Here is a 27,134-nt window from a genome sequence, read left to right as displayed (position 1 = left end):
TTGGTTTTACAATGTTATTTCTATCACAGTTTACAAATGTTTATCATGATAGGACTCTAAGCTAAGGCTAATGATGTATTAGCTAATGCATTAGGAAGCATGCTGGCTTTAGATAGACTATGTTATTAAATACAGAGTGTGTAGCTCCTCTGCAGGTAAACCACAATAAATCATGCATTGTATCATCATCATATCTATCATTGACAAGTTAAGAGTTGTGAAGTCTGACCTTAAGTTTTGAACTGTCACAAAGTCATCAGTATCCTAAATCTGTGCTTGCATCAGTGTAAGAATATGATAAATCTGTCTGATTCCTTGTTGTGGCTTTAATAATTGATTGGGATTTCCCATAATACAACTGTGGGTTGTTTTGACCAATGCACTGTCACCTCAGTTTATAATGTTTCTGGAGGAACCTTCTAGAAAGCATTGCCAATCAGAGAAATAGCCAATTTAGGGATTTTTGGTAATTTTATAAATTATTTATTTTAAACCAATTCCCCAACTTGACCTTTACAACTAACGGTTTCCAAGTGTCAAATCGTGTCAAATCAACACTAGACATAGTCTATGCATCAAAGTTTTAGTTAACAATTTTTTTTTATTGTTTTACATTGTAGATTATCTACACAAACCATCCATGATGATGTCACTGCTATTTTATCCTAATTAGGTTAAAGTATGTATACATTCATTTACAGCCACAATTTTATTCCTGAATGTTTTAAATCAAGACTTTAAGGCTTCAATCAAGATCAGTGAATGCTACACAGATGTTATGAGAGGCTCTGAAGCTGTGTGTGAGATGCCAAAATGACTGTCAATAAGAACTGAGTAGGAACATAAACGAGTGAGAGCATGTAAACAAAGCACACAGAGATCACGCGTTCATGCACACACACACACACACACACACACACACACACACACACACAGAGTGCACTGATGTCTGGCCTCACCCATACCATGACTCCAGATCTGTAGATAGGAAACAGTGCATGTTGGAAAAGATCTCTCTTGTGCCAGCATGTGTCTTTGATGTGATTTTCAAAATGTTGTCTTTTTTTATTTTCTATTTTTTGAAAGGCTTGTGAATATATAAATATGTATTACTGATGTGTAGTGATACAGAGTACTAGCATGAGAGACTTTTTTTATACAAAGATGTTTATAATTTCTGTTTTTCTAACTATTATTGTTCTTATTGGGGATGAAAGTGAAATTAATAGCATTTTTGCTGTGTTTCTACTTAATAAATGGTCATAAATATATTAAATAAATGGCTATAAATAAAATTATTTGCATCATCATTATTATTATTATTATTGGTTGTGGTGGTGGTTATTATTATTATATTCCATGATTAGTGATAATCAGCACACATAATAATATGATAATACACTAAATCAATTGAGTTATATAACAAAATAAATCCTTTAAAAATAGATCAATTACCCCATGTAGTTCAGAAATGTAAACATAGGATGAGCGCTACACAAATGGTCATGTGGTTTTGGAGGTTTCAGTGAAGTGCACTTGATGTGTTGCCAGTTCTTAGATACCCTCAGACTCTGTGCAGGAAGTTGATTTTGAGTGCTTCCGGGATGTGCAGCTGCTCGGCGCTGATTGGTGAAGGCGATGTGTGTGGGAAGGTGACGGGGAAAACCCTCCGAATGTCCAGCAACAGTCCAGCAGCAGTAATGTTTCCATCCACACGCCCCTTCAGCAGCCCCTGGAGAACCCCGTAGAAACCGTTAGCATCCTCTCATGAGCACGTATTCTTCATTCACGTTTTTTATTTGTTTGTTTGTTTTCTTTCAAAAATGGTAATTTTTTTTTTTAATAATAATAATAATTTAATTGATTGTATTAATTCTGGTCACTCTTTGACTCTCAGCAAGCTTACAAGGGTTACAAGTGATGTGATTTGGTGTGTTTTGCATAATTTTCTTAAAAACATATTTGAGTTTGTTTACTAACTAAAACATGCATTTGTACCTGAACAATGCGAATGAAACGGAGCGTGACTCTCTCTTCAGCATCACCCTGTGGAGTGTACTGTGATAAAATCTTCAAAACCTGCAAAATAAGATATTACTATTAACATACAACTCATTTACTTTCCCGTCATTACAGTAGCCCTATATTTAATTCTGGTGCACCACCTGCTGGCTGGACAGGGCATTGCAGGTGTCAACTATGGCCTGTCCGTCAGCCTCTGACTTCTTGCTCATTTGGAGGAGCTGTGTTGCCTGGATGAGGGGCTCCAGTGTGGCTGCAGCGCCCCCTGTCTGCAGGCCATGACTCCTCAGCCACTCCTCCAGCAAACTCACATTATACCTGAGGAAGAAAAAAATAAGCAGTGAGTCGGGAAAGAAAAAGCATTAGGAGTGACGCAGCTTGGTGAACTGCTTGAAAAAGCTGCAGTAAGTATAGCACTAAAACTGTTATATGAAAATATCTGAAGCACTTTAACTTATGCAGTTCGTAAACACATCAATACTTTTAGAATTTTCAGATTTTTTTTAGGTGACTCAAATATTCTGTGTTTACAGTGTTCGCGTCCGAAGCTGAGGATGAATTTAATATGTTCTCATATTCTAAACTCACATGATTTGTTTTTCTTTTCTATAGTTTTAGCACTAGTCTACTTATTATGGATTGTCAGCATTAACGTTTGCTGACCGGATCAGCATGCCACGGTTCCAGCAGCACATGTCTTTGCGCAGTATGAGGCTGTTGAGTGCGCAGGCAGCGAGCAGGTGTGTGAGCTGGCGGAAGGCCTGTTCGAGCAGGGCAGCGGGAAGCTCCTGCCGCACCAGTGCAGTGTGCAGAGCTCCTAGCTCCCTCAGTATAGTCGCCATGCTGGTCCCATCCGGAGAGCCTGCAGGCCGAGGGTCTGAACTCGCACGCTTACGAGAGGTGACCAGCTTCACCACAGCTCCAGACAGGCCTGGGATGGTCTCGCTCTCCAACATGGCTGGAACTGAAGCGTTCTAATAGGTTATTACTTATATGGTGACAACTTACACAGTGAATTAATGTAAGATCTAAGACTAATATTAAATATTTTTTTTAAAAAACATCATATTATTTAACAAAGAAAAATATAAAGGTTTATATGGTGAAGTTTTCTGTGAGGAGACATTTATGTAACATGTATGGAAAGAGTCTCGAGTGTTAACAGTTTGTAAGTTTTGCACCATAGGAAAGTTTTCATGACAGAACCTTTCTCTGTAACATGAAAAGCGGTGTATTTTCATCTTATTAATATCAAGACAGAAAAAAAAGGCTGGTGAGAGAATGACTGCTATAACGTGAGTGATAACAGGAACTAACGTTTCACAGCTGTTCTACAATATGATGTCGTTCATTAATAAGTTTAAAAATGTCATCATATTGCTGTGGTATATGAGGAACAAAACACTTTAGGGTGTGCTGTTATGGAAAAATAATAAATTTTGGGGCGCTACCAGTAACACATTTGGCCGCCCCACACCACCCTGTCATTACTTTCCTGTAAGAGCACACCCCATCGTGTTTTATTCCTTACACATTCCTATATGATGGGACAACTAAAATTCTGTATGCAACAATGATGACCACAGAAGCTATGATGAGAGAACTGTACCAATGATGGGCTGCAGGCGGCTCTCAGCGATGGAGAGGAGCTGCTGGTAAGCCTGAATACACACATCACCGAGCATTCGTACCTGCTCCTTCAGCTCCACCTGCAGTGGGAGCACATCCTCACCTCTCCCTGTCTCCTACTCAACCACAAACACAAACATGTTTAATAGTTCAAGATTAATGTTTAAGATCATTCAATAATTATGAATTATCAGTTTTGGAGTTAGATATGCATATGTATTTTTGTAGAACACTACAGGTGTGAAAGATCGGAATTAAGCTCTACACATGTCTAATCTTAATTAGGTAAGTCTTCTGCAGAAAGTGTGTTACATAGACGTGTGTTGCCAGCAGTTTCTGCATATTGGCGGATGGATACAGCCAAAACGTGTAACTGGAATTTGTTTTGACTGTTCCAGTGTTGGAAAATTGAGTAAAACTACATAAGAACAGCTTTGTTAAATTTTCTCAATGTCCAGCTAGGATGTTTTATTAAAAGGATGTCCAACTCATCTTAAGACCTGTATTATTATTATTATTATTGTGTGACTATGTATCACTATTGTGGCTTTGGATTTGCATTATATATTCTTGTCTTTAAGCTTCAATTATAAGTATGTTTTTGAGTAAAAAAAGAGGTTTCCCTCTTGTGCCCTAGGACACATGCCAGACGTCTTGTTTTTGGTCTACACAGTGGATAGAGATTAGGTTGCAAAAATGCTGGAGTGTTAGTTGAAAAGTTTTGCTTTGTCATGCACTATATTACAGATATTAATGCTGACAACAAAATAGCTTAGCCTGAAATAGTCTGCACATGGATAAAGCGAGCAGCTGGGACCTGTGTGGGTGAATGCTGGGTGAGCAGGTCTTTGAGCAGGTAAGCATTCTTCAGCCACAGCGCTGTCATGTCCAAATCACCACTGTGCTTCTAAAGCAGGAAACAAATATAAAGTCTATTTAAGTCTGCATATGGTACTGGTCCTTCATCATCTGAATGACCTCATGTGGACATTTTGAATCCTCATGAACATTGATTGACATCCCCCATAAGAGGTCACCCAAAAATCGTCCAACAGAATTAAACTGTTAGCACTTTGATCCTAGATGAACTAATAAATATGACAAATAAGAGTAAGACAAAGCTAAAGGAATCCAGCATAACCAACAGCTTCACAGAAATCAGTTTAGCATATTTATTGTGTTTCCATGCTAATATCAGTCCCACAATGACTTTCTGATACTTGGGGGAATGCTTAACCCATCTTATAATTAGCACAGTGTGTTTGTGGGTTTTACTTTTAAGGCTGCTTTGATGGCAGTCAGCACAGTGATACAGAGGCCTCGGGCCCGAGCCTCATCCCTGCTGCAGTCCGCCTGACGCACACACAGGAACAGGATCTGTGCTGCCAGTCCTGGTGCCAGAGAAAGAGCCACATCCACTCGTACATCTGCAGAACAAAACGCAGCACATCACTGACACATTCAGTAATGATTTAAAGGTAGTATTGTATTCAATGTGTGTGTGTGTGTGTGTGTGTGTGCGCGCCCAACCAACATATTATTTAACTGTTATTAAGGCTGTACAGACTTGGGTGGAAATCATTTTACCTTTTTTAATGTTCTATAAGATAACTGTATTCATAAATGTGATACTACAGTTTGAAAAGCACCAGATACAGCACAGCACAGCACTAACAGGCTCAAATCGCTAGTCACTGGGTGTTTGAAGACAGGTATACAGTCTGACACCTGTAATTGCAACTTACAATTTTTAGACGATAGAGCATAACCTTACACAGCTGTGCCATTCGGATGCATGAGGTTTTTTTAGTTTTAACATGGTCTGTTTTTTGGCCATGTGAAAGGAATTCAGGCATGTACAGTATGCAATGTAGGAACTGCATTGCAGACACACTGTTTGGTGACTGGTGTGTGTGTGTGTGTGTGTTTGTGTGTGTACCTACCTGTAATGAGGTTTTTTATCAGTCTGTTCTCATCTCTCTTCCTACACTCCAGTAGTCCAGTCAGTGTCAGGCCCAAATGTTGTGGTGTATTCACTGTATTCTGAGATGCAGACATGGCCGGACCTGAACAGAACCACGTTATACTGTTACATTTAAGCTGTGAGTCTTGTGTGTGTATGTGTGAGTATGTGGGGGTTTTTTGGTATCTGACAGACCTGCATAAGAAATAATTTTTCTGAGTGTCACTGTGTGTTTCAGCTCCTTTAGTTCCCTCCTCAGCCTGCAGCATTCGTGTTCCCGAACCTCCAGCTGCTCCATTAGCTCCTAAACACACACACATGTGTCATCAACCCAAAACAGTGCTACATGGCAGAGCAATAGGAATAGGCGTTAGTGCAGAGGAGTCAGCTTCACTGAAGAGAGATGCTGGAGGAGGGAAGCTGTGAGTGAAGCTGATGCAGATGATCACCTTCAGCTCTGTGCTAACTGGAGCATCTCTAGTGTGGGCTTCATGGAGCTGCTGAGTAAGAACAATTTTCTCCTGCTCCCACTCAGCTCTTTTAGCCAGCAGCTGCCTCTCCAGAAACCTGCAGTAACATGTAACATTGCTATCACACACCACATACAATACAATATTTTTGCAGTGTTGCAAAATACATGTATAAGTTACATGTATATATTATTCACACATAACACACAAAATTTCAGATTATATAAACAAAATTTATGTAAATAATTGTAGAGGAGAAGGGAATGTGCAGTAAGCTTTATATCTGAAATTCCCCATTCAATAATTCACTAGAAGCCAAATCACCATCAGCAAATACAAGTGGTTCAAAATAGGGAATAATCATTTCTTAATAACTAATAGCAGCTTAACTACAAATTCATTTTATGGACAAAAAAGTTTCAATATTTGTATGTATTTGCTGCACAATAATTAAAAATAATAATATTAACAACATCAACAGATAATGATAAATATTCATTATTCAATAAGAGAAATAAATATTAGGTGTAAGAGAAGAAACTGACTTGTTGGCCACCCTGACGGCATCATAAGCATGGTAAAGGTCCTCTCCTTGCATCTTTCCTACTGTGTCCTTTGACACACCCAGATCCTCCATTAATGCATTCTATATCAGTGCAAAAGAGTACAATATTCAAAGCAGCTCAGACACATGCTGGGTCAAAATGAGCCTGAACATTTACCATTTTCTCAGGTAAACCAACCATAGAGGTGCACTTCGTAGGTACAGTTACTGAGTGTAGCCACTCTGATGCTATACGCAGTTTGTCAGCCCCCCTATACCGCATCAAAAGAAAGGGACCATCATAGGGTCACTGCTGGTCAGATGCTGTTTGGTTCTACTTCCTTTTTGCTCTGAACCTTCAGGGCATTTTCCTTTGGAAATAGTGGAGTTTTTCATGTTCAAAGCCCAAGTCCTTTGGGTCTGTTATTTAACCCACACAGTTTGGATTGTTCTCAATTTTAAGTCACTTTGGATACAAGTGTTTACCAAATGAATAAATATAAATATGAATAACCAGTTAACATCCAGTGTCAGCCAGAAGAGGATGGGTTCCCTTTTGAGCCTGGTTCCTCTCAAGGTTTTTTCCTCATGTCATCTCAGGGAGTTTTTCCTTGCCACCTCTGGCTTGCTTATTCGGGACACATTTAAATTTAGATTTCTGTAAAGCTGCTTATGTTAAAAGTTCTATATAAATAAATTGAATTGAAAAAAATTATCAATGATGTTGTGGTCAGAAACTGACACTGATGAAGAACAGAGGATGATCAACACAATTTGTACACAGAAAAAAGGTGCACCAACAAGGTAGGTGTATCTAATAACATGGCCAATAAATGTACACAGTAATTAAAAAACCCAGCTACTGTTATATCTGACATCAGCGCCACACGCTCGACTAAGTGTCACTGCAGTGCTGAGAATGGTCTACTACTCCAGTGCTGCACAGAGAATGGCTGACAAATTGCGTATATCTAATGTGCGACAATCAGTAATTATACAACATATATAGTAGGTATACCTGATAATGTGACAACTCAGCAAATTAAATTTCAACCATAATCTAACACACCTAATGTAGTTAATAAAAGTCTAAACAAATGCTCGCATAATTTAAACAAATCTCTCATATCCAGCATCATGGTTGGACATGTGATGTGAAAGAGCAAATATAGTCAAATTAAAACATGAAGCTGAGAGCAGTGGCTCGTCTCACCAAAGGTGCCTCTGTGCTGCCGGGCCTCCTGTCAAAAGGTGAGGTAACGCTGATCCTCCTGCTCTCCTCAGAAGAGGAAAAGTCAGGGAAGCTGCCAAAGGATGGAGAGATGGGAGAAACAGGGTCCAAAGAAACACTCTGAATGGAATCAGTTCTTCTGTGTCCAGGCCAACGCTGCAGCAATACAAAGACACAAGTGTAAATCAGCTTCCTTACAAAGAATAATAGAGAGTCTGAAGCTCATGTAGAACAAAGTACGAGTTTCACCAAGACAAGCAACCTGGACACCTAGACACTTTTTTTTTTCTTGGAACAGAAACAACACTGCAACAGAATTCTTCTTATTTAGAATGTATTTTCTCTTTTGACAATATCATAATTTTCTCTCCCTTCCTGTCTCACTGCAGCAGCAGTACCTCAGAAGTAGGGAGCATGCTCATCTCCCTCAGGTTGTCGTATCTCTGCTCTAAGCGGGTAAACTCCCTCAGCAAGCCCTGATATCTCCTCCTCTCCTCCTCCAGCTCGGCCTGTACTGCTGCTCCTGCCTGCAACACAGACTGCTGCCTGCTCTCTAACACACACACACACACACACATACATACACACACAGAGCAACAACAAAGTCACGACATTAAGGATGTTGGCTTTCATTCTCAGCATAGGAAACATGGCCTGTGTGTTTGTCAGTCCCAGTGAAGGAGGCGTGCCCTGCCACTTTTTAAATATATCTGTGGCAGTCTATGCAAACCTGTCGGATGTATATGCAGTTAAATTCTGGCAAACAGACAAAAAAATGTCAATAACATAAGTTGACACTTTAACTGTAAGAAATCATAAATACATTTTCAATGTTTTTATTTACCTTTTAATTTAGTCTAAGCTATCTACCTGCAAAGATCATGTTATACTGTAATAAAATGGACAAAAGCCTAATCAATTCAGTTTGTAAACAGATATAAACTGCCAAAGTATCTGCTGCATTCAGAATGCAACCTTTAAATGCAATGTTCACCCTTTTCACTTTTGGTTGTAGCCACATTTTAAAAGGCTAAACTTTACTTATGGTTGAGAAATGTGCAAAAGATACATACAGTATTTCAGGAATTAAATATTTCAGGAAATCTGGAGTTTTCAGAAACTATGAAATGAGGTGCAGACTGTTTTTACTAAAGGTACCCAACTATCTCAGTTCAATTGATAGATGACTTGGCATTTGCTTTGTGGTACTTCAAATGCCAAACAAAATTTTAAGTTGTTGCTTTCGCATCTGATATGCTTGAACCAAAGGTTCTACATGTTGCAGCCCTTTTGATGTTGCAAATGACACAATCTTTGTAGGCAAAGGCTACTGTCTTTGGGATCATGGCTACAGCAAAGGGCCTCTGTTGTCAGGAAATGTGTTATTATTATTATTATTATTATTATTATTATTATGCTTCTTCGTCTGCTCTTGAAGGCTATGACAGCTCATAGAACAGGAAAAATTTGTAGATGATTGAATTAATTAATCGTTTCAGTATGATTCTGATGCTCAAACTGACATAGAAGGAACACTAAAAACCTAAGGCTTGACCAACGAACTACCCAATTGTAGCTTTTGGATGAAACCATTAGAACAGAAACATGTGCAATGAAATGTTGTTTTAATCCCATTTCCATGATATCAGTGTTAAAATTGTATTGTGTATTGTACTGTGTATTACTTTAACCCCTGAGACTTACAGATGTGAATCAAATCTTTTGAAATAAAAACATACTGGAGTCTGAGAGAGTATACATTTTGCATACTTTCAAGTAAACATTTTTAAAAATATGCATACTTGAAATTTTGTCATAGATAATTAAAATTCTAGTATGCATACTTAGAATTCTAGTATACACACTTAAAAGTCTTAAAATTCTAGTATGCACACTTAAAAGTCTTAAAATTCTAGTATGCACACTTGGTTTTTTTGTTTTTGTTTTTTTTTTTGAGTATGCATACCTAAAATTCTAGCATGCATACTTAAAAGTCTAGTATGGATACTTGTTTAAAAAATTTTTAAGTACCCATGCTTAATTTGTGTAGGACTTTTTTTTTTAATATGCATATTTATTTAGGATACTTATTGTGTATCTTTTGAAATAAAAACATACTGGATTATGAGAGAATATACATTTTGCATGCCTTCAAGTAAACATTTAAAAAAAAATATGCATACTTGAAATTTTGTCATAGATAATTAAAATTCTAGTATGCATACTTAAAATTCTAGTACGCACACTTGTTTTTTGAGTATGCATACTTAAATTCTAGTATGGATACTTGTTTATCATTTTTTAAGTACCCATGCTTATTTTGTGTAAGTTTTATATGCATACTTGCTTAGCATAATTAGTATTTTTAGTATTTGTATCTAGTTTTAGTGATTTGTACTTTCACATTTTTATGCTTAAATAATTCTATTTATTAGTAAATCATTTAAACATTGCTTAGTTAATTGATCCATTGGGTAAGTTAGTTCAACTTTAGTTCAATCTTCCTGCAATGGTGAGTGGGCATAATGGCTAGTGCTATTGCTTCATGTTCAAGGGTTACTGGTTCAATGCTGAGTTGTGGTCATGTTTGTAGAGAAACCTACACAAGCCCAGGAGATACTGTGAAACTCTACAAAAGTGACTGCAGCTCAGCATGGAACCAGTAAGCCTTGGAATGTGAAGCCATAACACTACTTATGCCAACCCACCACTGCAGCAGGATTTTGTGAAAGTTTATTTAACTTACCCAATGGATTAATTAATTCAGGAATGCTTACCTGATGTACTAATACAAGTCTTATACAAGCATAGAAACATGAAAGTACAAATCATTAAAAATATCTACAAATACTTAACATTACGTATGCTACATATATATAATGTAAGTATGTATATATATATACAAGTATGCATATTTCTTTTTAAAAAATTGTACACAAAATAAGTGTGGGTAATTAGAAATATTATATGCATACTTAAAAAACCATGACAATCATGTATCCATGACAAAATTTTAAGTATGCATACTTAAAAATAGGTTTGTATGAAAGTATGCAAAATAAATATACTCACAATATCCAGTATGTTTTTATTTCAAAAGATTTTATCTTTTGTCTGTAAGCCTCTCTACTTCTTTCATGGCCACCAAGAATGTGGGGAACACTACAGTTCACTGCATGTTTTATTAAATGCACATCTTAACACTGATATCATGGAAATCAATGATTAAAACAATATTTCATTAGCTAGCCAAGCATAGACACCCTATTGTTATTTTGCCTTTTTCTTCTTCTTCTTCTTCTTCTTCCTCTTCTTCTTCTTCTTCTTCTGCTTCTTCTGCTTCTTCTTCCTCCTCTGGCTAGGATGTCTATGGCAGCCCATAGAACCGTTTGGTAAAAAGTTGTGAAATTTCGCACAAGGATTGGGGAGGGTCTACATTCTGACAAAATTTAGGCCAAGTGCTGCCAACACTCTAGCACCACCACTGGGTTAAATCTGGGCCTAATTTGCAAGTTTGTTTATGGTCATAACTTTTGAACCTTGTGTCCAAAATTTAAAATCCAGGTATCTTCAGGTATCCCTAGATTCCCTCGCTTGTGCCGAGGTCAATGCACCCTATGGTGTCAATTTCTGACACAAAACTTGGTATGCATACTCAGAACCATGACCTGACGCTATGCAACAAATTTTGTGGCAGCACCACCTACTAGTCAAATGTAACATTAACATACTAAAAATGCTTACATCTAACTGCCATTTATGTTACTCCAATCTCTACTAAATTTGGCTCATATCATCTTGAGACCTGTCTAAACAAAATTTATGAAAGGAATATTGATATTCAAAACTGTTTTCCGATAACGGACTGACAAATGCATGAAACTACAAATCATTCTTGCATCCCTTTGCCTATAGTTAAGGCTCTGCTTTCCTGTATTTGCTTATGCAACAATTGTAGTGTATCTGTGAATATGAGCCTCACCTCTGACAATGCTGCTTGCAGCTTTAATTAATCCTTGTCTTATAAGAAAGTATTTTGAGCCCCAAGTGAAGTCACAAGTGTCAAATGACAGTGTCAAAGTTGAGTCGCAAGTCTTATTTAACTATGTCAAGTTGAAAGTCAGCAAATTTGTGACTCAAATCCAAGGCAAGTCCAAGTCATGCACCACATCACAATACATTCAATTTGCCCTAAATTGTACTTCTTTAAATGTGTCGTTCATATATCATAGCACTAATCATATACTGAGATCATCCTGTCATTTCAGGTGGAGAGTTGCACACCCATATAACTGATGCCAACATATAACTGATGCATTTAATATTCAGAACCAAAACAAAAAATAAATTAAGAAGTGTTGATGTGAAAAGAGAACACTAAGCACCCCTTTACCTTCTTGAATTTTCTCCTGCTCCCATAAACGAGTGACCAGATCATCTCTTTCCTTTTCCAAAGAGTCCCTCTCCTCTTTCAAAGCTTCCATCTCCTACAGGAGAAAAGAAAACAGCAAAAGAGAGACATATGACATGCAGAGAGAAACATGCAACATGTAAAGAGAACTGCATGGACTCTAAATTACTAACTGGACAGTTCCCCTTCGGACTCATGCCAGTGGACACACAGACCTGTGTGAGCTGGTGAATCTCCTGAGCTGCTCTCTCCTCAGCTCTCCTCTTTTCCTCCTCTTGTTTGGCTGTGAAAGAGGGAACAGCTTGGCTCTGCTCCTGGAGCTGCTGCTGCAGTTTGAGCAGAGTTGAGTGCAGCTGATCCACCTCTGTATTGTGTGACTCGCGTTCAGCATGGAGAGATTCACGTAGAGATGCGCTTTCTCTGGCCTAAGACGCACCACATACATTTAGGGAATTGTTAAGACCTGTGGTCTGAAACTTTAACTTATATAATGAGAAGTGGGCTATGATTATCCGCAGCATTAATAAAGAACACACAGTCAGCTCCAAAATTACTGGCACCCTTTGAGACAATAGGTTGGTCAATTGCTCAGGTAATGGTGTTTTTTTTTTTTTTTTAAATAAGAGGTAAAACATTACTTGGATGAGGAAGCAAATTTTAGAATTGTGCAGTTAAATTTTTCTGGGGTTGTCAAGTTTCAACTTCAGCTATTGGGTGCTACAATGCCCTCCACTAATATTGGCACCCTTGGTAAATATGAACAAAGAAAGCTGTGAAAAATTGTCTTAATTGTTTAACTTTTTGATCTTTTGTTTAAAAAAATTCACAAAAATACTCTGCTCTCATGGATATCAAACAATTGCAGACACAGGTTTATTAGAAAAAAAAAAACTTTGTTAAATATATGTCTGCCACAATTATTGGCACCTCTATGAATTCATATGCAAAAAATATATTTGAAGTATATTCCTATTGATATTTTACATTTTCTTTTAGTACACCTGGGTGACTAGGAACAGGAAACCTCTGCCAAGAGGTTAAAACTTGGCCATAGCTTGACCTTTCAAGAAAAATCTTCTCCTTCCTCACCTGCTGGTCAGCACGCAGCTGAAGCTGCATGAGTTTGACCTCCATGCCCTTGTTGAGCTCTCTGTACCTCTCCACAGAGCGAGCTTGTGCTCGCAACTTCTGGAACTCCTTACGTGCAGCTCTCCTGCGCACACAGCACTGCATCAGCACCACCGCTGCCCTAATGCGTTTGAACCAACGTCGAGCAAGCCAGCAGCGCACCCATGCCTGTAGACAAACTGCTGCCCTCTCCATCAGCAGCTACAGCCACAGAGTTAAAGACACACCACTAGTGATTTATTATGCAAACATACACACATGCAATAGATCATGGTCTCAGCATGGATAGATTCACATCTAGTCACATACTTAATGTCAGTCTATCAAGTTGGATATTTAGAAAGCACTTTACCATTCTGTATGCATGGCGAGCCTGCATGCCCCTGGCAAAGGCCTGGATAGTTATTGCTGCCTTTCTAGCAGTAAGGTACAGCTGCCTTACTATTACCATACGGTAAGTCTTCTGAATGACCAGAGCAGCCCGTGTATACCTCAGTGTCCAAGCCAATCTAACATCAGAGAACATCACATTAACAAACAATATTAAAGCACAATACAGAAGTGAAGACAAAACAAGAGAACAGTTCAAAGAGCTGAGAGTTTTTTATACAAGACAAAATATGGCATTAATTGCAATCATTGTTCAACAGATGCATGTTTTTAATTGCTTTTGGTTGTTTATTTTGTGTTTAGCTGCTTAAAGAAAGGTTTGTTAGCAGTAGCATACATCCAGAACTTGTATTTAGTTGCATTAACCAGGTAAAACAGTTATTTCCTCTTGTAATAATATTTAATTTGGCTATTTTTCATCAAAGATGTTTCAAAACACTGCATATCTTACTTTAATAATGTTCATGAAAATAACATGGCCCATAAGCCTGTGACATCACTGCTTCTCGTTTTTGGCCAGCAGCATTTTAGTAATAAAACAAAAAGATTTCGACCCAGCATGCCTGTGGTGAAAGGCACAGAATGTTTCAAGATTGTCAGTGAAAAAGAGTTACCTGCGGGTCAGAGCTCCCCGGGTGTATCTCTGCAGAATCAAAGTGGCCCAGCGTAGCTGCAGATAGCGTCGGCGCTGGATCCAGCCTCTCACCCAGCTCTGGATCTTTACCCCTGCTGCCCGTAGCCTCTCAGCCCTCAGCTTCTCCAGCAAAGCTACCTGACCCCCCCGAAAGAATATTTTTGTCTTGCCAAAACAATACTGCTCAGGGTCATGGATAAGGTCAGGAATTTCTTTTCGGCAGGATGCCCGTAAATCTTCCTGAACAGATAAACTATGAAGGAGAACTCTATAACGACTGAAGAAGTCCTCATATGTCCACCTTGAGGGGAAAAAAGAATACAAAGTTTGGCAAGACCTAAAGGCCTAAAACAAGAAGAAATATTTACAGAAACACTTACACTAATCCAGATTGTTGAACACCCCAGCCTACACCCCCCTTCCTCTAGTAAGCTAGTGTTATATGGCCTCCATATGCATACTTTGAACTGGATAGGCTCATCTATGTTGTGATACAGTAAAACTTGCCTGTTAAATGTTTAACACCAACTAAGATTTTCCAATATTTCTGCTCAGCCTATTTCTTAAACAACGCAGTGCTGCAGTAGCAGTTTTGGCACTTTGACTCACTTATTACTCAAATTACTTCAAATGTCCACTAAAATGATTTAATCATAAAAAACACACATTTTATAAAGTTTAGAGTGTTCTTACTACTAAACTAAAAATCTAAAATTTCCTTCCTATAACTCTAACTGCATTTCTATTTTCATGTTTTACAAAGTTGAGTTGTGATCTTTTACTTTAATCTACAGTATCTGGAATCTCTGTACTGAGCTGCATATGAAAGACTAGACTTTGCCTGGATGGGTAGCCTGCAGCACTGATGCGGATTGTCTCCAGAACACCACAGGCTCGCAGCTGTTGTACTGCCCTTTTAGGATCAAACCTGAGACAGAGAGAGACAAATTACTCAAGATATTAAGCAGATAAAACACTAGAATAGCAGAGACCCCGGCATACATACAGGAAAGGCTGTTTGAGGTCGTTGGGTTTGATGCAGCGTACATAATGTGGGGTGGTGCTGTTCAGGGTGTCCATCAGGAGCTGCAGAGACTGTCGGAACTGGAAGCCCACCGTCAGTTTGTGCTCGCGGTGAGCTCTTTTTCCTGGACGCACACTCGCAGGCACAGATGAGGCAGAGAGAGGGCCCCCGGCTGACCCCTGCTGGAACAACTCAGCAACCAGCTCTGACTAAAGAGACAGAAAATGACCATAGAGGATTATTTTTATCTGTTCAGCTTTCAATATTCAGTATACACTTTATCAAAGACCAGAGGAGGTGTAGAAAAAGCAAAGGTACATCTGTACCTGACTGGCGCGCATTATATTAATGGGCTCTTCAAATATTGTGTCACGATTTTTATCTAAAAATCCTTCACATTCATACTGGACCTGAAAGGGGAAAATAAAGCAGCTTAAAGGTGGTGTATTTATCATAGAAAAGAATTAGAACTAGAATAAAATGTTAAATTGAAGTGACTAACCATATCAGCAAAATGGAGCACAATAAAGGCAACATTAGACATGCGTGGCTTGCGAAAGTTGGGGCTTCGGTTCAGGTGCTGGTCGTACAGTTTTCGTGCCCAGTTTTCATCTGAGCCTTTAGGAATCTTGTATCAGAATAACAGTAGAATTCAGCAGAGTTTAGTCAGATACGGCTTTTTGGGTGATTCTGTATGGTTCCCTAGTGTTAGACTAAAACCATACTAAAATTTGCCATATACAGTGGGTTCAGAAAGTATTCAGCCCCCTTTACCTGTTACAGACTTTATTGTGCTCTGGATTTGATTTTGAATGGATATAATTGCTATTATGACCCATCAATGTACACTTAATCACCCATAATGATGAAGTGAAAACATGTTTTGGGGATTTTCAACAAGTAATTAAAAATCAAAAACTGAAATCTCTTATTCAAAAGTATTCAGACTCTTCATTCAACCCCTTTGGCAGCAATTACAGCTACAAGTCTTCTTGGATATGTCACTACAAGCTTTGCACACCTGAATTTGGGCAGTTTATCCCATTTTTCATGGCAGATCCTCTCAAGTTCCATCAGATTGGATGGTGAGCATCTCTGAACTGTCATCTTCAGGTGTCTGCACAGATGTTCAATGGTGTTTAAGTCTGGGCTTTGGCTGGGCCACACAAGGACATTCAGAGACTTGCCTCAAAGCCATTGTTGTGTCAAAAATTACTAGTGGTGCTAATGACCTTATTCCATAAGTGATCATACTCAAAAGCACAATTGAAAGTAAAAATCTAGAACACGTTGGATGAGTGAAGCAAAAATCCAGTTTATTGTTCAAAAAACAACATGAGATCCAAGCAGTGAGATGTCCCAACGTGATCTGAATCTAAGCACAGACTCAATACCCTATTTATACAGTCTTATCTTTAGGTTACACGTAATTATCTCATTCTTTTGAAATCTCAATATGCTGTAATAATGTCTTTTTTGATTTCCCTTAAATCCTAGTTTGCCCAATTTGAAATAGCATTAGAACCAACTTTTCTCACTCTGGAATCCCCTTAAAACCCATTTTCAGACATTGGCTATCCCCTTATCTTCATGTTTTTCTTTCGGGTATTTAAAACATTTTCCAAGGTCCTTACTGGCACTCCCATTTTCGGTAACTGAGCTGTGCACATCTCATCGCCCCGTTGTCCTGGAAAATTTGGTTATTTTATCACTTCTTCATAATGGGTGAGATGTATTTTTATTGTTGCTTAATGTTACACATATTTCTTCTCTAATTCTAAGTTTGTTTATATGTTTTGGTGCTTCTTAAACATTCTGTGTGTGTGTGTGTGTGTGTGTGTGTGTGTGTGTTTCTTAAACATCTTATAAGTGTGTGTTTTCAACTGTATGCTTTCTCTATGCCATGTATTGATACCTGTTTCCTACATTCTTTGCATGTGCTTGTACATGTATATATGTGGATATATTTTAAGTGTTACCACTATTGTTTTATCTCATTTTTGTCCTTTCTCTCTGATCTCTGTCCAGCTGATCAACGCACTCCTTCAGCTGGACTTTCTCTCTCTCGGCTGCTCAATCTCACAGGCCTGGGTGAATATATACGTCATCAGCTGGCTTATTTGGCAGTGGATATTACAGCTCTGCTGGAACATCTCTGCTCCTCACCTGTATCCCCAGGGTTTCCTTATCCTCCCACTTATCGTATCATTCCAGCGGTGACCTATGCTCATGCTTCTACTCAAACTGAGGTTCAACTGTTTCCCATGGCCTCTGTGGAGGGCCTGTGTATTTGTTCCCCTGATGACGATAGTAGCTTTGCTACAAACACGCCACCATAGTGCCTTTCACTAACAGATTATTCTCTGACAAGTCATGTTCCCTACCCAGTGTATGATGTGTATGATAGTGATTCTCAATAAACTACATACTCTGTTACCCTTGTGTTTTCCTGTGTCTTAAATTTATTACCACACACCTTAATTTGGGCAGTTTATCCCATTTTTCATGGTAGATCCTCTCAAGTTTCATCAGATTGGATGGTGAGCATCTTTGAACTATCATCTTCAGGTGTCTGCACAGATGTTCAATGGTGTTTAAGTCTGGGCTTTGGCTGGGCCACACAAGGACATTCAGAGACTTGCCTTGAAGCCACTCCATTGTTGTTTTTGACCTTTTGTTTAAGGTCAGTGGCATGTTGAAAGGTGAACTCTCACCCCAGTTTGAGTTTGCGTGTACTCTGGAGTTGGTTTTCTTCAAGGATGTTCCTGTATTTGGCTGCATTCATCTGACCTTCAATGTTAACACTCTCCCTGTCCCTATCACACCCTGATAGCATGATGCTGCCAGCACCATGTTTCACAGTAGGGATGGTTTTAGCCAGGTGATGTGCATTGCCTGTTTTTTGCCATAGTGCTTACTGTTCTGCCCAAAGAGGTTTTTTTCCACATGTTGCCAGAGTCCTTTAAGCTATCATATGCCTTTTACTCAATATTGTAACTTCCTTCTGGCCACTCTGTCATGCCTGTCAGGCCTGATTTATAGAGTGCTGCAGAGATAGTTGTCTGTCCAACAGGTTCACCCATCTCTGCACAGGACTTTTTGGAGCTCTTTTAGAGTGACTCTTGGGTCATTTCTTTCTTCTTTCCAGGTTTCACAATTAGGCTGGATGGCCAACTCTAGGAAAGTTCAAGTTGTGCCAAGCTTCTTCTATTTTAAAAAAATATTGAGGCCACTGTGGTCCTGGGAACAATCAAAGGCTTAGAAATTGTTGCCCTGATATATGACTTGCCAAAATTTGATCAGGGAGATCCATAAACAGTTCCTTGGACATCATGGCTGGGTTTTTGTCCTGAAAATGCGGTGTAAATTGTGAGCACTTATAGACCCTGGTGTGTGCCTTTCCAAACTATTTCCAATCAATTCAAATTGCAACAACTTGACTCGAGTTGAGTTCTCAAGGATAAGTAAAGCAGATAGGATTCACCTGACTCTGTGAATGCTCTTGTGAATAAGAAATGTAAGTTTTTGATTTTTAATCAATTATTCAAAAATATCTAAAAACATGTTTTACTTCGTCAAATATAGGCATTTAAGTGTAGATTGATGGGTAAAAATGCTAATTATTTCCATTCAAAATCAAATCCACAACACAATAAAGTGTGCAACAACTAAAGAGTATATACAAAGTGGATATAAAAAGTCTACACATCCCTGTTATTTATACTAAAGAAAGCATGCAGCTATTTTAGATAATTAGGTTTATTTAAAATGTAAATAAGTCTGAAAAGGTTACCAACTCCTGGATCACATAAAAAAGTGGGACCCAGAATTGGCAGGCTGGCATTTCCTTTGTATCTTTTTTAATCTGTTCCTAATCTGTAAGGACTGGACTCTAAAGAGGACTGTAGTAACAGTAGTAAGCCAACTCACTCTGCATTCCTCATCCAGCAGGTCCAGGAGACCCAGAGAGCCCTCTATGAGGGTTATGCAGGGCTGGTTATCACTGAACTCAATACGGTTCCAGGGTAGCTCCTCTCGCTCATACTCCTCCTGCTCCAGCTGGAACACATGCTGCAAAAATGACAAGAGACAGCTATCACAACATATACCACAGTAGTGGAATATAGTCTAGAGAAAGAGGGGCGAGCTAATTAAGAAGAAAACAGTTTTTTAAAGAAAAAAAACGGACATGTTTTTCTTACAAAGCTTTTTTTACATTATCTTTTATTATTTCCTTTACATAAGTATAACAAAACTGTTAATGAGTTCTATGCGATCTTTAGATTCTTCTGACGAGGCATTTTTTGCATTTTCGTACTGATTTATTTCTAATTATCTCAGAATCTTTACAATTGGTTTATTTACCCTGTTGAACTGTTGCTGAAGTTTCTCATTGGCGTAATTAATGCAGAATTGTTCAAAGCTGTTTCTGTCAAAGGTCTCAAACCTGTTAAAAGGAGAGACAGCAAAGATCAGGGATGGCACATGATTAAAACTATCCTAGATGTCCCAACGTACCCATAGATGTCCAGCACTCCTATACACGTCTTAGGTTGCTCTCTTTGTGCCCTTAGAGCTGAGTTCAGCCTCTGTACAGTCCAGGTAAAGAGTTGCCCATACACATGTTTAGCCAGAGCGTCCCGTGCCTCATTAGCCTTCTGGGCTGACATAGGCTTTACCAGTAGCTCCCCACCTATAGCTAGACGCTGATGACATAACCAGTGGGCCATCTGAGGGCCCTCAACCCCCATTAGTTTGGAGAAGACCACCAGAGATTTGTCATCTGCCTGGCAATACACACACACACACACACACACACACACACACACACACACACATATATATATATATATATATATATATATGGTAAATGATGATAAAATCTGAGGATACAGACGTTAGAGATATTATTTCTTTGCATGGCTAAAACATTGTGAAATGACTTTTTTTATGCTCGCACATTGATGTAGCTACGTTCGCCTCCTCTGCCACTGGCTTGGATGCCAACATTTCCAAGATGGAGGACAGCTGCCAAAATCCGAAAGAACTCCATCTGCTGGTCAGGTGGAACTCCTGCAGAGTTGAACCAGACATTACTTCAGATGACACATGGAAACAGTTCAGATCAATGTGTTATGCATGCACATGTCTTACCCAGAATAGTCAAAGCATTTCGAGTATGATCCAGCTCCATGGCATCATCTGTACCTGGAATGTTTGTCTCCTGTCCTTGGTTTGTGTATCTAAAATGCTCTGCAGTGTCTAGGAACAAGAGATTCAGCTATTCTGATCAAAATCTAATCATCGTGCAAAAACATACAAACAGGCTTTATTGTTTCTGACAGAAATTTATAGCTTACCAAGTTTGAGTGGCCTCAGTTCTGGTAGGTTTCTGGAGGCACAAAGCTGGTAGAAAATGTGATAGTTCCTTTCCTCTGGGGCCTAAAAGGTATAAGGAATCAAAAGACATAAACATGAAATAAAAACACTAAATATACATTGTTATGAACAGTAAAGATAAGGAGATATCAGTGGTGCATATGAAATTAAAGGTACCTGAAAAACAACTCTAGATTTCTCCAAGAGGTAAGTCCTCATGTTTGCTCCAATTATATCTCCTTTAGATCCAAAGCCAATCTCAATATACTTCCCAAATCTGCTGCTGTTGTCATTGCGAGTAGTTTTAGCATTCCCAATAGCCTTCAAGACAAAATATTTCATATTGTAAAATTCTGGAAAACTCCATTAAAAGTTCACTAATATAACAGAACAAACACAAAGTCTGCCCCAGTACCTCCATGATGGGATTGGAGGCTAAGACTTTCTCCTCTACACTGGTCTGCTGAGCTGCTCCTCCAACCACAGCAAAGTAGCGCATGGTGAACTTTGCAGACACGGTTTTCCCAGATCCTGACTCACCACTAATGATAATGGACTGGTTTCTCTCCTCCCTATACATGAAAAAAAAATCCTCACATTCAGTATGCAACTACTGTGTGGTGAAAGACGTTGAACGACCAGATATGTATGCATGTACAGATAGAAAAGCTGTAAACAGCCTTTGTCCACAGGGTACCCACTTTTACATTCAAGATTATAAATTTTGAGGCACTTGTATTCAAAATGAATATACACAGACTTGGCAATTCCATGCCCTCTGTATGTACAGCTATTGCCTCTGTAATGCTGATTACCCACCCATTATAGGTGTTTCTATAAAGACAATCAAAGGACATAATGAAGAGCGTGAGCATGGTTTAAGCCTCTTTTGTACTACATAGGGAGTAGGAACCATTATTTCATACTCTACAGTTTATACCTGCAGTCCCATATTTACTGCTGACCTGATCATGGTACGATAGGCTTCCTCTGCTATGGAGAAGATATGAGGATCCATATCAGCCATGTCCTGCCCGCTGTATGCATCCATCACCTCTTCTCCATAAATGGGCAGCTGTTCATATGGGTTCAGGGCCACTAACACGATTCCTAAATGACACAGAGTAGGAGGGAAATGAAAGAGTTTATGCTTCAGTTCGTCTTCAGTTCTGATTCAGACTTGGACTTTTTTCTACAGAGAGAGATACTTAAGTCTGTCCACCTTCAGACCAACAGAACTGAGTTACAACTGTTAGCTTCTGGAAGTTGTCTAGTTCTATTTAACATTATTTTTTAAAAACAGTGAATCCTTTTGATGGACCTGTGTTACAGTGAACTTTATCCCCTTTTATAACAGAACCTATAGCACAGACTATAAAAGAGGTTTGCTATCTATTATGACCATTATAACCACAAGTTACTTGCTAACCGTGATTCCTTGTCACGTATCAGGAAGCTCTGGACTCCACTTCCCATCAGCCACTGCACTGCACTACATGTCACATGACCACCTGCACCTGATTCACGTTTTGGTTAATGAGCACTCATGTGTATATATAGCCATTGTCTGCACTGATTCACTGTCTTTCGTTGTCTTAGATCGCTGTGTTCCATGTTTCTTGATCTTATTAGTTTATGTTTAGTTTTGCCACAGTATTATGCCAAGTTGTCTTAGACTCATGTTGTTTATGTCTCAGTGTTTTGTTTCATGCCACAGTGTTGTTTCAAGTTGTCTTAGTGTCTTTGTTTCTTAGTACGTTTGCTTCAATAAAAGTCATTATCTGCACCTGCTTCTGGCTCGACCACGACTCGTGACATTCCTCAGGATTATGGAGGTTTTCGAACCTGAAGCGCAGGACTTGTTGGGGTCCTCTCCAGGAAATGTTTCTGAACTTTAGTCTGTTGCCTTCTAGTTACTTTCAAAGACTCAAAATGACAAAATAAAGACATTAAATTAATCTTAGACATGTATTAGTAATCATTTTGAAAAGTAAGTTAGTAGATGCTATAATGGCTCTCGATGATTCTGTTTTGAAGGGGCGTGGTTATATCAATGGTTGCAGGAGAGCTCAAAAGAAGGCTTCATTAAATTTGACTAACAGATTAAATATTTTAAAGGCAAAATAAATTAAATAATTTTCTACTTTTGGTAGTGAGCTAAACAACAGCCAAACACTTGTGTTCTGACTTTGAGAGAACACTAGGCCGTGGATTTAAATTTAGTCAGGGATTTTGGCTGATAAGAACACTGTTTTGAACATTCAAGCACATTCAGTCTCTATTTTCAGTACTCCCACCAAAGCCACAGAGGGGAGCCTTCTGAATTGGCATGTAATTGTGTGTGTGTGTGTGTGTGTGTGTGTGTGTGTGTGTATGTGTGTGTGTAAACTGGTCACGCACCACAGTAGGTGTAGATGCTGTTGTAGTGGAGGAAGCGCACGCGCAGGTTGTGCAGCACGGCAGGCTCATGTAGGAAGGTGAGTGCTGTCAGGTCGTTTTCACCCTCCAGTATATCCGGGTTTCCCAGAGGGGGCAAACCAGTAGAGGGTGCGATAGGGTACTGCATCTGCTGAGGGGGAATAACCAGGGCAATCACTAGTGGGGTGAAAGGAAATTCTAGTAGCCCACAGCTGGAGGGGGGCTCACAGTAATTCCAGTAGGATTTATACAAAATGCTAAATGAAACAAGACGGTTTGGTGGGCCAAAGCCAAGCATTCCTGGCTACAACCCAGGAAATAAAAATGCAACATTACATATTTATTTTTAATTCTTTCTTTCACTTATTCATTTATTAATTTTCAGTAGTTACTTTATTCTGGTCAGGGTCAAGGTGGATCTGGAGACTGATACACTACAGTCATGGACAAATGTATTGGCATTGACATAAATTTTGTGTTTTGTAAAGTTTGCTGCTTCAGTACTTGCAAATAATTTTTTCACATTTCTATGGTATACTGGAAAACAATGATAAGCATTTTATAAGTTTTAAAGGCTTTTATTTTCAAAAAACATTCAATATATGCAAAGAGTCAATGTTTACAGTGTTGACCCTTGTTTTTCATAACCTCTGCAATCCGCTCTGGCATGCTGGAGATCAGCTTCTGGGCCAAATCCTGACTGATGGCAATCCATTCTTGCCTTCTTACTGCTCAGAGTTGATCCCAATTTGTGGGTTTCAGCTTGTCCACTCTCATTTTGAGGATTGACCACAGGTTCTCTTTGGGATTAATGATCTCCGAGTCACATCATTAACACTCGTGCCTTGTGACATGATGCTCCATCATGCTGGAAAATTCACGGATTATCACCAAATTGCTCCTGGATTGTTGAGAGAAGTTTCTCTTGCAGGACATTTTGATACCATTCTTTATTCCTGGTAGTGTTTTTGGACAGAATTGTGAGAGAGCCCACTCCCTTGGATGAAAAGCAACCCCACACATGGATGGTCTCAGGATGCTTCACTGTTGGCACGACACAGGACTCATGGTAGCATTCACCTTTTCTTCTCTGGACAATCGATTTTCCAGATGCCCCAAACAGTCGGAAGGGGGCATCATCAGAGAATATAACTTTACACCAGTCTTCTGCTGTCCAATCTTTGTACTTCCTGCAGACTGTCAGTCTGTCCTTGATGTTTTTCTTGGAGAGAAGTGGTTTCTTTGCTGCCCTTCTTGACAACAGGCTGTTGTCCAAAATTCTTTACCTCACTGTGCGTGCAGATGCACTCACACCCACCTGTTCCCAGTATTGAGCAAGCTCTGCACAGGTGGTGACACGATTCCATAGTTGACTCCCCAGGAAGAGACAGTCCTGGTGCTTGCTGGGCACTTTGGGATGTCCTGAAGCCTTCTTCACTGCAGTTGAACCTCTCTCTTTGAAGTTCTTGATGATTCGGTAAATGGGTCTTTCAGGTGTAATATTGTTTGCAGCAATGACCTTGCATGTGAGGCTATTTTGATGCAAAACGACGATGGCTGCACATCTTTCTTTGGAGGTAACCATTGCTAACACAAGAACACTTCTTCCCTCCTTTTATAGCAATCAGTCTGCTCTTATAATCCAATCAGAATCATAGTTATTTCACATGAGTAGTACTCTTTGACAGTTTCCCATATGCAGATGACATGATTAGTGAAATGATTTTAGGTGGTCATTGTGCGAGGGCCAAAAAACAGTGAAATTTGGCGGTTTTGTGATAAAGTTGGGTTTTTTTGGCCAACGAAGCTTTTTGCAATTATTTAAAATGCATCTGATCACTCTGCACAATAATCTAGAAACAATGTGAATCAACACCACACCAAGTGAAGCAGCAAACTTTGCAAAACACAAAATTTATGTCACTGCCAATACATTTGGTCATGGCTGTAGGCATAAGGCAAAGATACACCTTGCACAGGATGCCAGCAGATCACAGTGCACCACAGTGCACCATGCACACACACACCTAGGTCAATTTAGCATAGTCAGTCCTTCTACTGGCATTTTCTGGGAAGTGAGAGGAACTGGAGAACCCAGAGGAAACCCATATGGACGCAGGGAGAACATGCACAGAAAATCCATACAGACAGTAACCCAACCTCCGGATCAAACTGGGGACCATAGAGCTGTGAGGCAGTAACACTACCACTGTGCCACCATGCTGTCTATTTTTAGATTTATTGTAATGTGGCTTCATTACTTTTTTATTTTTAAATACTTTCCAGGTAACCCACTCATGTTTGTCAGTGGCGTTACAACTGCTTTTATTTAGGTCTGGATTAATTCAACTTTTTTATATGTAAAAAGTATATTATATGTTAAAGAATTTTATGTCATTGAAACCAGTTAGTTGAGCAATTTTATTCTTTTATTAAAACATGTTAATTTGTAATACAGTTGGCAACAATTCTAACATGTTACAGGAATGTGGTAGAATTGAAGATCACTGACTGCTTGACACGGCTCATAATTCTGGTGATTTCTAAACTGTAAACACATTGTACTTGCAGGATCACAGAGTATTACAATGTACTGTATGTTGAGAGTTAAAGGGACAGCATTTCCCAACACAAGCAGTAGACTGGCCTGAGTTTAATGATCTACTGTTCAAGAAAGAAGTAGGTTTGCTCAAATGTTTTCTCAGTAAACAAAAATCATTGTTTTACTTTTGGATTATGTAATTACTGAAGAATGTATAGTGTGTGTGTGTGTGTGTGTGTGTGTGTGTGTGTGTGTGTGTGTGTCTCACTGTGCCATCGCTGAGCTTTAATGTGAGTTGCTGATCCCCAGGTTGGTAGTCTTGTTCAAGCTGAGCACACACCCACACCTCTTCAGAATCTGGCACCCACACACACGCTCCCTTGGAACAGAGTGGTTCACACATGCATTATAAGAGCCAGTGAGTGCCCACATCACATTCTTCACCAGCGATTACATCACAGCCTTATGTAAAATTAAAATCACCCATTTTAATGCATTTTGTATGTACGATAGGAGGTAGCTTCTGAGCAACTGGATGTCTGGAGAATAGTTTTGAACAGTGAATATACAATTAAAACCCTCTGCTCTCTAGCACCATAATTCTCCAAGGAAAAAAAGGTTGACACTATCTTTATGAGCAAAATTCCATCCATTTTTTTCTTAACAGCACAAAACCCTCAGGTTCCTGTATATCTGTAGCCCAACCCAGTGACAGCATTTCTCCATCATCAGCACAAATTAGACTCTTCTGCATTAAACATTAACACCGTGTCATTCATTCCGCTCCAGTCTTGTGGCTCTTCATCAGCTTAAAACACCCACTGAACAGGTAATAGTTTTCCCACGAGCAACAAATTCCTCTGGCAGGATTTTAACAGAAACATTTTGGGAAAAAAAGAATGTTATCAACGTTAGCTTTTACCATCTTTATGAGAATGAGTTACATCCTGGACCTCTATGTAAAGCAGATTTCCATTCTCACCTTAGTGTAGAGTTCAGGAGATGTCATATTAACCCGAGTTATTTGCTGTAGGAGACAATAAAGGCAGTAACGCAAAAAAAGCGCAAAAAAATAAATAAAAAATTAAAAATAATAATAATAATTTTAAAAAATGATTCACTACAATAGTGATACAAACACTGCTTCCTCGCTTAGTCCCTCTCCCTCAGAGTCACCGGTCCTGTGCCCTTTGCTCTGGCATCATAACTTTAATGGCAAGTTAACGGTTAATCTTCACGTGGACACTGGGAGGGACAGTAAGGTTTAATTACTGCTGCCGAACAAGCATTGGTGCAATAATTAGCATTTAAAGAGCTTATCTGGGTTAATACAATGCATCGTGATGCAT

General features: G+C 39.1%; 1 protein-coding gene across 1 annotated transcript; it reads right to left on the bottom strand.

Moving 5' to 3' along the window:
* Positions 1 to 1,564: 1,564 nt before the first annotated feature.
* Positions 1,565 to 26,837, bottom strand: si:dkey-110c1.10 (unconventional myosin-Va). Its single transcript, XM_053635114.1, has 34 exons — positions 26,768 to 26,837; positions 26,054 to 26,164; positions 23,226 to 23,394; positions 21,791 to 21,935; positions 21,241 to 21,397; positions 21,003 to 21,146; positions 20,807 to 20,888; positions 20,601 to 20,708; positions 20,407 to 20,519; positions 19,965 to 20,233; positions 19,812 to 19,893; positions 19,377 to 19,517; positions 15,949 to 16,074; positions 15,773 to 15,856; positions 15,429 to 15,655; positions 15,264 to 15,350; positions 14,403 to 14,723; positions 13,751 to 13,907; positions 13,360 to 13,599; positions 12,486 to 12,695; positions 12,253 to 12,346; positions 8,258 to 8,412; positions 7,842 to 8,015; positions 6,630 to 6,730; positions 5,953 to 6,181; positions 5,810 to 5,918; positions 5,595 to 5,717; positions 4,927 to 5,078; positions 4,469 to 4,558; positions 3,632 to 3,764; positions 2,686 to 2,986; positions 2,166 to 2,340; positions 1,999 to 2,079; positions 1,565 to 1,732 (listed from the first exon to the last, which is right to left on the bottom strand). The coding sequence occupies exons 1-34, from the start codon at positions 26,792 to 26,794 to the stop codon at positions 1,565 to 1,567; spliced, it is 5,085 nt and encodes a 1,694-aa protein (XP_053491089.1). The 5' UTR covers positions 26,795 to 26,837.
* Between the last annotated feature and the right edge of the window lie 297 nt (positions 26,838 to 27,134).

Source organism: Ictalurus furcatus, chromosome 10 (genome assembly GCF_023375685.1).
Source record: "Ictalurus furcatus strain D&B chromosome 10, Billie_1.0, whole genome shotgun sequence".
Lineage (NCBI taxonomy): Eukaryota > Metazoa > Chordata > Actinopteri > Siluriformes > Ictaluridae > Ictalurus > Ictalurus furcatus.
The sequence above is the reverse complement of the archived record's forward strand: the minus strand, read 5'-3'. Positions and strand labels throughout refer to the sequence as shown.

What these genes read in the sequence shown, in the direction of transcription:
- si:dkey-110c1.10 (XM_053635114.1), bottom strand. Translation starts at nt 26,794, where the DNA reads ATGACATCTCCTGAACTCTACACTAAG. An exon ending in CAGCATCTACACCTACTGTG is followed by an intron (nt 21,936 to 23,225) that starts GTGCGTGACCAG and finishes TGTGTCATTTAG; the next exon opens with GAATCGTGTTAGTGGCCCTG. An exon ending in AAATGCTTTGACTATTCTGG is followed by an intron (nt 20,520 to 20,600) that starts GTAAGACATGTG and finishes TCAACTCTGCAG; the next exon opens with GAGTTCCACCTGACCAGCAG.